This window comes from Xenopus tropicalis, chromosome 1, assembly GCF_000004195.4.
Source record: "Xenopus tropicalis strain Nigerian chromosome 1, UCB_Xtro_10.0, whole genome shotgun sequence".
Classification (NCBI taxonomy): domain Eukaryota; kingdom Metazoa; phylum Chordata; class Amphibia; order Anura; family Pipidae; genus Xenopus; species Xenopus tropicalis.
The window spans coordinates 26,235,784-26,249,731 of record NC_030677.2 but is presented as its reverse complement, the minus strand read 5'-3'; the positions used below and the strand labels follow the sequence as shown (position 1 = coordinate 26,249,731).

At 40.1% G+C, this 13,948-nt stretch overlaps 1 protein-coding gene across 1 annotated transcript in view; it reads right to left on the bottom strand.

The window, feature by feature from the left end:
* Nucleotides 1–13,948, bottom strand: part of stx18 (syntaxin 18) — a 104,868-nt gene that overhangs the window by 23,012 nt on the left and 67,908 nt on the right. The window contains 2 exon segments of the mRNA NM_001016709.2: nucleotides 8,829–8,917; nucleotides 10,555–10,673. Of these exon segments, the coding sequence (NP_001016709.1) occupies nucleotides 8,829–8,917; nucleotides 10,555–10,673 (208 nt within the window).

Below are 13,948 nucleotides of genomic sequence, written 5' to 3'. Positions count from 1 at the left end.
TATAACAGACTCCTCCAAACAAAACAGTCACAACAAAGACTGAAGGTGAAGGGAGTTGGTTCACTTTACAAGAGCCAAACAGGGGCGGGCCAAGCTGACCAGGTGCCCTAGGCAACCTGCCGTGCTTTGGCGCGCATGCGCAGTTCGGGGGGGGGTGTGCAATGCGATGGGTCATTTCCCCCACCGCTAATGACAAGCGGGGGGGGCAATGACAAAGAAGGAGGACTAGGGGTAGGCAGGAGAGGCTCCTGCCTGGCACCCCCTAATCGTTGCGCCCTAGGCAGCTGCCTCTTCTGCCTACCCCTAGTTCCAGCCCTGGAGCCAAACATGGAGTAGTGCATTTTTATGTAAAAAGGAGCACATTTGTTTGCCACCTTTTTAATTTTTTGCCCCGGATGAAGACCCTTTACTGGGTTGAAACGCATTGGGGCTAGGTTTCTTATGATGTGATTTTATACTTAATAAATTTTCTTTTTGCATCTACTTTTTCTGAGTGTGCAGATACTTTTTGCTCTTTTTCAGCCCAGTTGCAGAGCGGATTATTATCCGCAGGCCGAGAATCAGTGCTGTCTGGCATTAGCCTTGGTACATCAGCAGTTCTCATAGACTGCCAAGGGAAGCCAGCACTTTAAGATGCTTTCATCTGTGAAGTTATCAGTTGGAAGATGTCAGTGTAAAATGCTGCATGTTTCACAACTAGGAATGTATTCTGGTTTAATCCGTATCTATTCAGATGACCCATGGCTGAAAAACGCAGACTGTATGTATGTATGTATGTATATCTTTATTTATAAAGAGCTACTTATGTACACAGCACTGTACAGTAGAATACATTAATACAAACGGGGTTATCCAGATAATAGATAAATACAAAGTACAACAATAAATACAGATAAATACAGTTGCAACAAGTTAAGAGCCAAAGACACAACAGGATGGAGGTCCGTAGAGCTTACAATCTATATGGGACTGTACTAAAGTGGTTGGAACTGTAAGAGCGAGAGCTAAATGACACCTTGTGCCTTTAGCCATGGTAAATATGGCCTAGAATGTGTTATGCCTCAGGTGGGTTTCCGGCAGAGGGATGAAGGGGGGGGGGGGGGGGTAATTGCATGGTTAAAGAAGCTGTCGGGATAAAAGGAGCACATTATGCTTTTCAGATGAGTAATTATTTTTATAGACAATATTGTTGACAAGGAGCATATGCAGTCAGTGTAGTTAATGTAATTGCAGTGGAAGATCTATTCTCTATCAGAAAAGCCAAGGAAAACAATAACTGTACAACTGAAACAAGGACAGCATCTTGGCTTGATATCTGTGTATGGGATGAAAAGCCATACTGCTTTTGTCTGTGTAGGTGAAAACTAATCAGCACTTATCCAAACAGCAGGTATTAATCTTGGAAAAACTCAATTAAGCGAGCCCAATTTCCCTGTTAAACATATATGGGATGTTGGCAACAAGCAGATTCATCATCAAGAATGATTGTTCTTAGAAAAACGTGTTTCAGCTTCATGTATCAATCTCGAGGAAACATAAAATCTTTACTTCCTGGTACAGTCAACTGTGATCAATCTACTTCCCAGCAATACGCAGCACTGTCAGGTGCAGAGTGAAACATCTTGGGTTTATTTCATGTTTCAATGATTTCTTAGAAGAGTTAAAGTACGTGTAAATTACAGAAACACCCTTTATTTGGAAAACCTTGCATTCTGGATAACAGGTCCCATACCTGTATAAAGTGAAATAAGGTGCAAACAGTGTCAGATGGGGGTCAGTTACATTAAGGGCAAGTTTCCCATAGGTGCAAGCAACCTTTATATTCCTTGCCAGAGTGTCAAGATATGGTCCCATGTCCGTGACACTTCATTAGAATTTATACAGGTATAGGATCCGTTATCCAGAATTCCAGGACCAAGGGTATTCTGGATAAGTGGTCTTTCCGTAATTTGGATCTCCATAATTTAAGTCTAATAAAAAATCAATAAACCATTAATTTAACCAAAAAGGATTGTTTTGCATCCAATAAGAATTAATTATATCTTAGTTGGGATCAAATACAAGGTACTGTTTTATTCTTACAGACAAAAAGGAAATCAATTTTAAATAATCTGAATTATTTGATTAAAATGGAGTCTATGGGAGATGGCCTTTCCGTAATTTGGAACTTTCTGGATAATGGGTTTCCGGATAGGGGGTCCGATACCTGTAATGAAAATTCCCTGCATGCCATGAGCCCTACATTGGTCTTCTTGTCAGTTATCAGATCTGTTAGCTTGCATCCCATACAGATGGAAATGGTCTAATTCGGCCATCCCTCTGGGCAGTTGAATTGTTTATGGCCGGAATGCTGAAGATACAGGCCTCTAGTGGCTACCAATTACCTAAATTGGCTGGGAAAGCTCTAGTACAAGAGCTAGAGGGCCGGCGGGTTTATATGAACCCTAGCTTACTTCATTATCCCTGTGTGTCTGTAACTTAGGCACTGTGTTCTCAGGAAAGCCTTGCATGGGGTTAAATGAGCAGCCGTTTGGCAGAATAAAGAGGATTGCACAAGTTTTGATGCATCCACTGGCACAGAGAACTACTTGACTTTTTTTTTTTGCTAGAGTGAATTATTTGACACTGATGATAAAAGCCAACATCGGGATTAAACAGCAGCGGTGACAGCTCTGTCTTCAGACAGAAATCTTTATGAGCCCTGTCATAACTTCTCTTTATTCAACTTGTTAACATGAGAAATATACAAGGGAACATTCCACTATTAAATCTAAAACAAAGGCCCTGCAATGTATCACCAGGAGAGCAGTGTTGCTGGAAGATAGTGGCAGGAAACCACAATAAAACCTTCCCAAGGTGGAACAACCTGTGCTCACTTATATCACACTCCCCCATATCTTATGACTTAATGTAATTCTGTTTGGGGCAAAAATTATTATTTTAAATATCCAGTTAGAGTCTACACAAGAGAATGACAATTATAACACTCCCACTGCATTTTCCAGTTCATCCAGTACAGCAAAATACATTTATAATACACAACAGTCAAGAATACCCAGTAAATGATATCCTTATAAATAGGGCTTTGTTATGTCATCAGGTATAACCAGTGCCTAGTGATGTAACTTGTAGTTAGGCAGGTTAGGTATAGGCATTATGGTTGAACTTGATGGACGTATGTCTTTTTTCAACCCAACTTACTATGTTACTATGTTACTAATTTGTCACATGACTCGCTGAAACTTGTGCATAATAAAATATGGGGATATTAGAAGTCACCTCGGAGTTCCATGACCTGTATAGAAGTGTGCTTTTATATGGTTAATAAAACCATATATATCCTTTTATCAATCATTTTACAATAGGGGGTACTTTATTTACTATATAAAATACTACACTGCCACATGGGAAAACCAGGTAAATTGTTTTTTTACTAAATATAACCCACTCACATTCAAACAATCTGCTTTAGAGGTGCCTGCTATGCACCCCACTGACTAAAATTAAGAGAAAGTTAAACATGTTGCCCCTGTACTGGTGTGTACCTAGTTAAAAAAGGCACCTTTAGCAACTGTGGGGACTAGGTGACTGTCTGATCAGCACTCCATCTATTTCCACTCACCGCATGTGTCATTGCCCTGAATTATGCAGAACCCTAGTGCTTATGCCAAGTGTCATATGAAGACATCTCTTCCTTTGTCATGTGATCTTTACTGTATACTAGGGGCAGATTTATTAAAAATAAATATGTAATATTTTATATTTAAATATTTATAATAAATGTATTAAATAATTATAAAATTTGGCACACATCATCAGGCTTCACCCTGTACAAAAATGGTGTAGAATCAGCTGCATTTTTTGCACGTTCTTTCTTCCACCGGAACTTACGTAAAATATTCGTGTAAAATCTGGAGTTTTCATGGTGAACGTCTCCATTTATTTTACACAGCTTTTTACACTGTTTTTTCGGCGAATTTCATATTACACAGTATAATAAATAGGCCCCTAGGTGTAGTTAAGTATAAGATCTCTAACTCTCTTCTCTTTTTCACTTTTTCTTTCTGTAGGAAAAGTGTTATCCTCCCCAAACGTAACTATATGCCAGGATTCCATTTAGGATATGCTCACCTAGATGCTACATTAGTAACTATACTGAGCAAGGCGAGAACACGAGAAGCTGCAAGCTCTAATGAGCAGTAAGTAAAAGGGTTATGGTGACCATACACAGGCCGACAAAAGCTGCCGATGGACAAAGTCAGTGGTTTATTGGCCCATGTATGGGGCCCTCAGAAGGGCTTACTTGACCAATATCTGGCCGAATATCAGCCTGATGTCGATCGGGCAGATATAAAAATTCCATTGGAATGAGGAGCGCATTGGCTCGTTGATGCGGTCCCCATCCCGATGGCCTGTATACCATCAATGTAAACCAATCAGCCAAACGATTGGATTAATCCAATACCTCCTACCTGAAAGTGGGCATAGCGGGGAGAGATCTGCTCATTTGGCAACCTCGCCAAGTGGATCTTCAATGTATAGCCAGCTATAGACTCTTAAGACTGCCGTAAGCAGTCAGCGAGGGAAGTGCAAGGAGAGAGCTCATATTACCTGTGTATGTTATCAACATTGCACATTGTATGCTATAAGAGTGCTACCATTTACTTTGTATTTAATTGCAATAAAAAAGAGGTGAATTAGGACTTATACCCTGTAACTGGGAAGGTATACTTTACTACTTCTAATCTGCTAAACACTAATCAATATTACTCATTATTACATCATCTACTATTAGAGAAGTAATTCTGTATTTGAATGTTTGTTTTTATATGGCCTCCATGAACATTTGCCCGATCTATTTACAGTGGAACATTCATTTTACTGATTCGGCTGCAGAGAGAAGGCTAAATAAACAGCTTCTAATAGTGATGCGTATGTCTGCGCTTTATGATTGATATTGCCGCAGCCCTGTCAATGGCGGCAGCAAACAGCGTGTCGTTTCTGATTTCCCCAGGACTTCTAAAGATATCACATTAAAACAAAGATTGTGATCAAACTGAAATATATCATCTCTAGGGCTGATCCTGGCTGCTTGGTTTCAATGGCAGAATTATCTGCATGGATGGAAGGCACGGATGTCGCGGCTGTTCCTAAATACAATACATAAAATTCTCACGCACCATTATTCTGTCTTATCTGTCTTTGTTTTATGTATGGTTTCTATTTATTTTTATTTCAATTGTCCTACATTTTTTTTGTTCCAGCTAGCTGAAATGAAAATGATGATGGATGAAATATTAAATGCGAAAGAGTTCTATTGTACTGCGGGAGAACTTCCTTCCTTTCTTTTATGATTACTGTCTGCTAGTTCTAAAGTGCCCATATATCCTACGGCGCGCCGCTGAATTATCTTATGCATAGGAAAAAGCTGTATTTTATAATCTGCAAACAGAACACCTGTCCTGTAGTTAATGGGGAGGCAAGTGATGCATTTAGAACATATTTCTGCCGCTTTCTCATTTTAAATGAATCTGTGAGACAGCTTAAAGTTACCCCAGTGAGTGTCTCTACTTAATATTCATATCTATGTCTCTACTAACCTTTTAGCATATTCTAGTTTAAAAGAGAATTTAAGAACATGCACACATTACTGTACACTTTATTATAAAGTAATAATACTGTAGAAACAGCAGTGTGCTTGTGGCCGTCCCTCACTGTTTATACAATAAGTGGCCATACATGAGCCAAATATCGAGCAGATGTCGCTCAGGCAGGTTCAAAAATCTCACCAGGACAAGGAGCGCATCATCCCCATGGCCTGGAAATGTGATCCAAATGTTTGGCCAAATGACCGGATTTATCAGATATCGCCGCCTCAAAATGGGCATATCGGGGAAAGATCTGCTCGTTTGATGACCTTGCCAAGCAGGGTATGGCCCCCTTAAAGATGAACCTCTTTGCCCAGCATACATTTGAGGGGTGCAAATTGCAACAAAGGGAAGCAAACCAACATGTTTTTTTGCACCCTGCTGTGTACTTTCCACCTTGTACGCAGGTCTTTATGATCCCAAATGGATCACAAAGGCCTGTACTTCACCCATGTATTCAGCACTGCCTACATTTGACAGCACTGTATTCATGAGAGGTGGGCAGGTATAGGTGCATAGTCCCCTCACTCAAACCCTAACTAGCATATCATTCAGACACAAGAAGGTTGAAGGAGTATATTGGAGCAGGGCTGCACCCAGAATTGGACTGGGGTGTCTGGGACGAACCCCTGCAGTGCTGCACTAACTTGATTAACTGGGCTCCCCTGCTGTCTGTGAGCTGCAGATTTCTGAACTGTTCCTTTTCTCACTGAAGTGTAAATAATGGTAGAGCCACACAGGAATTGAATGGGTAAAGTTTAAACTTCCCATGCATCCCAACCCACTTATTGTATAGTGCTGCGGAATATGTTGGCACTTTATAAATAAATGTTAATAATAATAATAATAATAATCTGATTTGTTACTATGGCTACTATCTTGTAAACTCTGTGTCTACTATTACATACCCAACTAGTATCACAAGGGTCAGCATTAGTGACAAAGCTCACATTGGATTCACCCGTGCACCCTTGTAGACGTTAAAAGTGAACACTTGATCCTTTACAAGGGATTATATTGCACAGTACCAAAAAAAACATTGTTAAGCTTTTTCATTACATACTAAAAGTATCAATGCAGGTGATATGAACAATTATCAAGGTAAAGCTACATAGTCAACCTTTCATTGTTTTGTTATGGCCAGGCTCCTTATCTTCATTTTATCCACCCCCCTCTTGGTCTAGCCTTGCCTCACTCCATCTATCCTTCCTCCCAAAAGCTTCAGCAGCATACTGAAATGATCCTCTCACCATACGGCATGCACAGACCTAGGAACAATTTCATAATACATCCCAAAAATGAAGCCTTTTAGCAGCTTTATTTCGCTAAACAAGGCCCCCGAGACCAGCTCCATTTCCCAGCACAGCACTTCCAGTGAACTGTGGTGAAATATTGATTTCATTTTTTATGACACATCTCTTTTAACACTAAATGTCCCATTACAAATATGTAATTTGTACACAGTCCCTTAACCTCAAGTCCCTGGAGATAGTACAGTCACTTCCCCGGCCATGCTGCTACGTTTACTGAAGACAGTATTTTAAGTTACCAATTACATCAGTGTGTTAATAATGTATTAAAGCACTGACATAACCACAGTTAAGAAAACCCATATTACACATATACGGGTGCTCTTACTGTAGAAACACTATTGTGCTTTACAATGAATAACAAGACTAAAAGGTCCTATAGTGTGCAGTGGTGTGTATATACCACCCCATGAGATGTGGCAATTATGTGACTGTATGATTGATTAAAACTGTTCCTTATGAGGAGCTGCACTGTATCCCCAAGATTGTGTGGTTCTAAGCACAGCTGGCAGATTTATGGATCAGAATTATACTCAATAAAATTAATTGCTGCCATATTTGTAGCCTAGAAACGACAATGGCTTGAAACTTCTAGCATCCTCAGTCATCCATTCTATTGCCTGAAGTGTATTCACCTTCGCCCCCTCCAAAGCAGCCAACCTTGCAACTAAAGGTGGCCATACACGGGCCGATTGTAGCTGCCGATAACGGTCCCTTGGACCGATTCGGCAGCTTATCGGCCTGTGTAGGGGCAGGAACGAGGGGCATGCCCGACCAATACTTGGCCTGAAATTGGCCAGATATCGATTGGACAGGTTAAAAGATTTAGTCGGATCGGGGACTGCATCGGTTCGTTAATGCGGTCCCTGAACCGACTGCCCCATTGCCGCCATTATAATTCGATTTTTTGGCCCCAATGGCGCCCAATCAAAATCTTTTGTCCCACCTGACTGACCGATATCCTAAGCTTTTATAATATCAGTTGTCTCATTGATCCACGCATTGAATATCGCACGAAACGAGGGTTACATAGGATAATATCGGTGCGTGTATGGCCAGCTTTAGCCTATTTCTCCTATGCTTTAAAAATCTGATGTTGTGCCTGAACCTGGAGCCATTGCTGGATTATGCAATTTGCGTTGAATACCACTTTGTGTGCGACTTAGTGTCATTTTTATTTATTTTTTTATTATTTTGTTGGGGAAAAAAATTCTGAGACAAAATGCCAAAAATTGTCTAAAAAAACAAAAAAAAAAAAAGACTGAGAATTGCTCTAACCTGTGCTTGCGGGAGGTTATTGCCTTAAACACTATAATCCCTGTTCTGAAGAGATAACCACTAGGTGAGCCAGAAGCACAATCATTGTCAAAAGCTTTTCTTATAGACAACGCAATTCCTGGAATATTTTTTGTTTCTCTGGGAAAAGTGAAATGCTAGAATACTGTCTTTTTGTGCCATAGGCCTATGTGCTACATTTTCACATTTCCTTCTCGTTCCTTAGAGCTCCACAATCTCACACCCTTTGCACATCAGCTATGTAGGGGTAATGTCAGACCCACAGAGATGTCAGAGATTTACAATTTACAGCCCAAACAGCTACTTGGATTTCACACCTCCTTTGGCAACTTAAAGAAATGCAGAGACAATTCAGTACATATACCAGTGAGCTTGTAACTACTGAGGGGCAGGCTTTTCCACACAGCTAATGCTCTTGGAAGCCTACACTAATGTTAAGGGTACTGGCAATGGAAAAGAGGCATACACGGATCTGCTGGATATAAACAGCACATGACTATTAAAGATTAGCTACAAGGAATTACAGTTACTTCTTTTTCTATTTGCAAATCAAATTGGCTTGACAATAATTTACCATTTGGATCTCTTCAGGCGACAACTCATCTTCACTCCGCCCATCGTCCCACAGACTAGATGTGCCATTTTGTTCTGACGCTGTCCTGTCTGTAGGAATATACAGAATGGAACAAGAAACATAATGATTCAAATGTTTTACAAAACAGTCATTGTTATTCAAATAAATGGTGTTTTCAGGTCATAAAGAAGAAACAGCTTGTATGAAAGTATCCCTGCTTATGAATGGGAGGTGCCACAGATAAAAAAAAATAGTAAATGCTCAGTACATTTCCTAAGGATAAACCAAGTCTTCACACAGTACTAACAAAACAGGTTATCTTTTCAATGGCATTAAAGGGGTTCTTCGCCTTTGCTTTAACCTTTAGTATAATGTAAAGAGTAATTTCTTTATTTTTTTAAAATTATTTCACTTTTTGTTCAGCACCTCTCCAGTTTGGAATTTAATCAGCAATCTGGTTGCTAGGGTTCAAATTACCTTAGCAATCAGGGAGTGGTATATATGAGAGATTGGAATATGAATGGGCAGCCTCACAGAGTAATGTAACTGTAAGGGTGAAGACACATGGGGCTACTTAGTAGCAGCTACTTGTCACGACTACTAAAATAGACAATGCTGATCATTTACTGATAATTGTCTGTAAGTGTGTTTTAGCAGAGGCAATTTTCAGTATTGTCTATGGCAGGGTATTCTCTGGCATTTAGTAGCCGTGACAAGTAGCTGCTACTAAGGGCTCTGGCACACGGGGGCGACTAATCTCCCCGAGTTGCCATGACCCGCAGGTCGCCGATTTGCGCGAAATCGCGCCACCGCGTCTGCCATCCTGCCGGCGACTTACATGTTCGCCGGCGGGATGGCAGGGGTAGGCAACTCGGGGAGATTAGTCGCCCGTGAACAGGGAGTTTTGCCGCGGGCGACTAATCTCCCCCGTGTGCCAGAGCCCTAAGTAGCTCTGAAAATACTTCCAAAGCTACAAAAAATAAATAATGAAGACCAGCTGCAAAGTTGCTTAGAACTGGCCATTCTACAATATACTAAATGTTAACTTAAGGTAAACCACCCCCTTTAAATGGAGATTCTACTTGTCTATAGGTGACTGGCCATAACCAAAGAACCTTACAAGAAGCGAGCCCAGGGGCATGGCTTAGTAGTTCAGGGAGCATGGCCTGAACCACATGTGAAACAAAAAGGTTTGCCAAAGGCATAAGCAGTAAGAACAACCCCCTATTTTATCTTATAACATGTATAAGTCTGAACAATACAATCAGAACATGCAATGCATGACCAAGAAACTAAATATTAAAGGGGCATTTCCTAACACTCGATTTTTTCATGCCGCTATTTGAAACCTGTCAAGATCATGTAAAAGACAATGGCAGATGTCCCTTTTTTGCTTCATTGTTTTAGAGGTTTTCGGGTATTTTTGACGCAGGCTTATTTACAATACGAAAAAGTCTCGGTTCTTGTGTAACAATACGAAAAACTCTGATCTTTTCATAAATAACTGACATTCGTGGAAATTAATTTAGTCATGGTTTCAAAAAAGTATAAAATGCCCCCCAAGTGTAAAGTTATGAGAGTCATTTTGACTCTCCAAAGACAAGCTATACATGTTACACACGTATTATTCTGGACCGGTTCTTGTAGGGCATTATAGCTGACACGTGTGCCATTATATGTGAATACACAAGTGCTTGATATTATTCTTAATGCCTACAAATCTTACCAATATTTTCATCCCCGGCTGGAGTTTCTTCTGCGGCTGCATTCAAATGTGTCAAGGGAATGCTGTCTGTCGTCTGGGAAGATTGTGTTTTGTTGATTTTTTCTGGTTCTAACCTGGATCTGCAAACATTAGAGCAAACACAAGGACTAAAAAAACAATATAAACTTAACAACTAGACATTTTACAAGTCCTTCCTTATGCTATTGCACATATAACTTATTGCTGATGGATGTGAAACAACTGAGATTGCCTGGGAGACATATATTGATGCGGTGATGAACTGAGAACATAGCCAGGGAAAAATGAGCAACAGTTTAGGATCCTTGGTTTTGAACCCAAAGATTAGTCGCCTGCAGTAGTGAAGGTTTATCATGGGCGGCTAATCTTCATGGCCCTTAGGGTGAAGACACACAGAGCTTCCAGCAGCAGCTACATTTTCACTGTTCCTAAATGCCAGAAAATCCCCTGCCATAGACAATACTGAGAATTGCATCTGCTAAACACACATAGAGACAATTTCAGTTAATGATCATCATTGTCTGTAGCTGTGACAAGTAGCTGCTACTAGTAGCTCTGTGTGTCTTCACCCTTATAGGCAGAGATACTGGCTAGAGAGGGGAAGAACACGTTATACAGATTGCCCTAATAATGTTTTGCAAACATTTGCAAGCATTTTGTTCATGCACAAAACAAAGGTGCTTTACACACCTACTGTACCAGATGTGATGTTTGCATGCCTTTGAACTATAATTTTGCTGAATTTCTGATACCTTATACACATTGTGCCAAGAGCTATATAAACATTGGATTTTCCAATATGGCGTACTAATGCACCTCTTATGACTGAAGGTTTCAGTTTCACAGCTTTATGTTGTACACATTATTATGAAAGCTCGTTATACTGTATATTCTGACATTTTTATATGTAAGCCAGATAGGTTGCCATTTCCACATAAAGGAGAAGGAAAGTCATTTTGGCATTTTACTGCCAATAGATTCACATTAGTGCCATCTACAATGCTATATTTATTCCGAGGAAAGCTTTACCATACCTGAGTAAAGAGCCCTAGAAGCTCCCTCCGTTTGTTTAAGAGAGCACCGGCCATTTTAGTTTGGTCTTGGTAGCTTCCTAATATAACTCTAGCCATTGGTAGCTCAGATCACACATTCTTATGGGAGGGGTAGTGAGTTCTTATGAATTCTTAAGGGAGGAGAGAGCAGGACAAGGGAGGGGGAGAGAGGAGAGAGCTGTGCAAACTCATGCAGTGCCCTGAAGGATTTTTCTGAGAGAGGAAGTCTGAACTGAAGAACATGTGTACACAAAAGGAGACAATAAATCCTGTGTTTCTTTTGATAGAGCACTCAGTGCAGCATTTCTGTGAGTGCTTATGGCTGTACTTACACAGACCTTTCTGTTAAAGCTTACTTAGTTTTTACCTTTCCATCTCCTTTAATCCAAAGCCAATACTTCCACAAGCTGGAGCGGCTTCATATGCATAAAAAAAACACCAGTAGAAATATAGAAAATCCACAGGGTGGTAGCAATGACTTACAGTCCAAAGTTATATTTAGCAGTTCTAGTTACAGACTGATGGAGGTTTGTTGCTGATCAAAATGCATGCCAGTTCAGCCTGTGATCCAGTTGGCTGGATATTTTAGAAACCAGCCCACAGATTGCCAGCTTTAGACTCCGTGCCCACGTCTTACTTGCCAGCTTTTAACTCTGAAGATTAAGGGTCTATGGATCAGTTTTTTCTACAGTGCAGTGAAAAATGTTGGGCCTAAATATACCAAATTTCTTCTACTGTACTTCAACTGCTCAGAACATTAATTATCCACAAATTCTTTACTTCAACTTAATTTTCACTTGTGCCAGTCAAATTTATATCCATTTTACAGCATATCTCAAGGAAGCAATTGTAAGATTGTCATTTCTTTTATCTTAACTCCCTTCTTTTATCTTGGGAAGACAATGAGTTGAAAAGCAAGCCACATTTATATTTGTCAAATTAATCTCTATTATAGGGAAGCTGTTGATAAGCACCTGTCTACACAACCTTATAAATATTCATATGTTTCTAACTAGACTTCAAAAGGGGAAATAATCTGAAGGAATTCAGTATTCCAAATGTTTAATAGGGGGAACGTTAAAAAAAAAAAAATCCCCTGTTTCAACTACAAAGTACAAAATGTATATCATCAAGTACCATTTACTGCCTTGAAACTCTGCAAGGGACTGGTTAAATTACCCCCTTCTGAAAATTGTTCATCCTCCACTGCACCAAACTTTTGCCAGCTCCTATACTGTAACTGTTATTTCTAGATTTATTGCTGTCCTAAATTTTTAAACTAAACCCTTGCATAAAAATTCTTAAGGTGGCCATACACAGGCCGATAACAGCCAACAGTCAGCAGCTTATTGGCACATGAACAGGGCCCACAGGTGGGGCTACCCAATCAATATCTGGCCAAAATCAGGCAGATGTCGATCATGCACGTTTAAAAATGCCGCTGGGACAAGGAGTGCACCAGTGCATCGATATGGTGCTCGTCCTGACAGCCTCTATCCTGTCAACGTGATTCAATTGTTTGGCACTCAGACTAAGTGGTCAGATTAATGCGATATTGTCCAAATTAAAGTGGGCATATCAATGAAAAACCTGCATGTATGGAGACCTCCCCATCTTAAAGGCAATGACAAACAACAAGATTCACTCACGACATATCTCCTTTATTTCGCACAACTAATTTGCTCCAAATTCCTACCCACCGGCAATAATGTAAATCACCAATGGGGAAGCATATAAGTCACCTCAGCTTTCCGAAGTCTCCTGAAGTTGACTAGCGAGTAAAAGTGAAAAGGGCATTGTAAGAACCTTTGGTTAGAAACGGATTCAGGGCACTACCTCATTTGGATTTTGCATTACTGTTTTCATAAATATGTCAGCACAAAACCAGTTTCTGCAGTGGGTCCAAATATAGGTCTATAGTTCTAGGACCAAGAAGTATATTTTGGGGTATTAGTCGGGTTTAGAGGAATGTCTCAGAAGCGATGCAAAATCGAAACCCCACAGCTCAACCTCTATATAGTCTATTCTTTTTCAAGGCTATGAGCCTTCATGCAGCATTTGTTACCTCTCCTAGGTCAGTAACAGTTAATAAATATTTCAGTGGGTAATAAAGACGAGCACATTACAATACTTGTAATCTAATAAGAAATAATGGAAGTGCACCAGTGCTTGCAAGACATGAATTTGAAACATCATCATCATTGTCATTTTGCGCAACACAGTCGGTAGAAAATTACGTTTATGAGAAAAGGAAAGCTTTGTGTTGTTGCTCTGCTCATAACCAGATCAATATAACAAAATTGCTACAGAAGAGCACTCGCCAA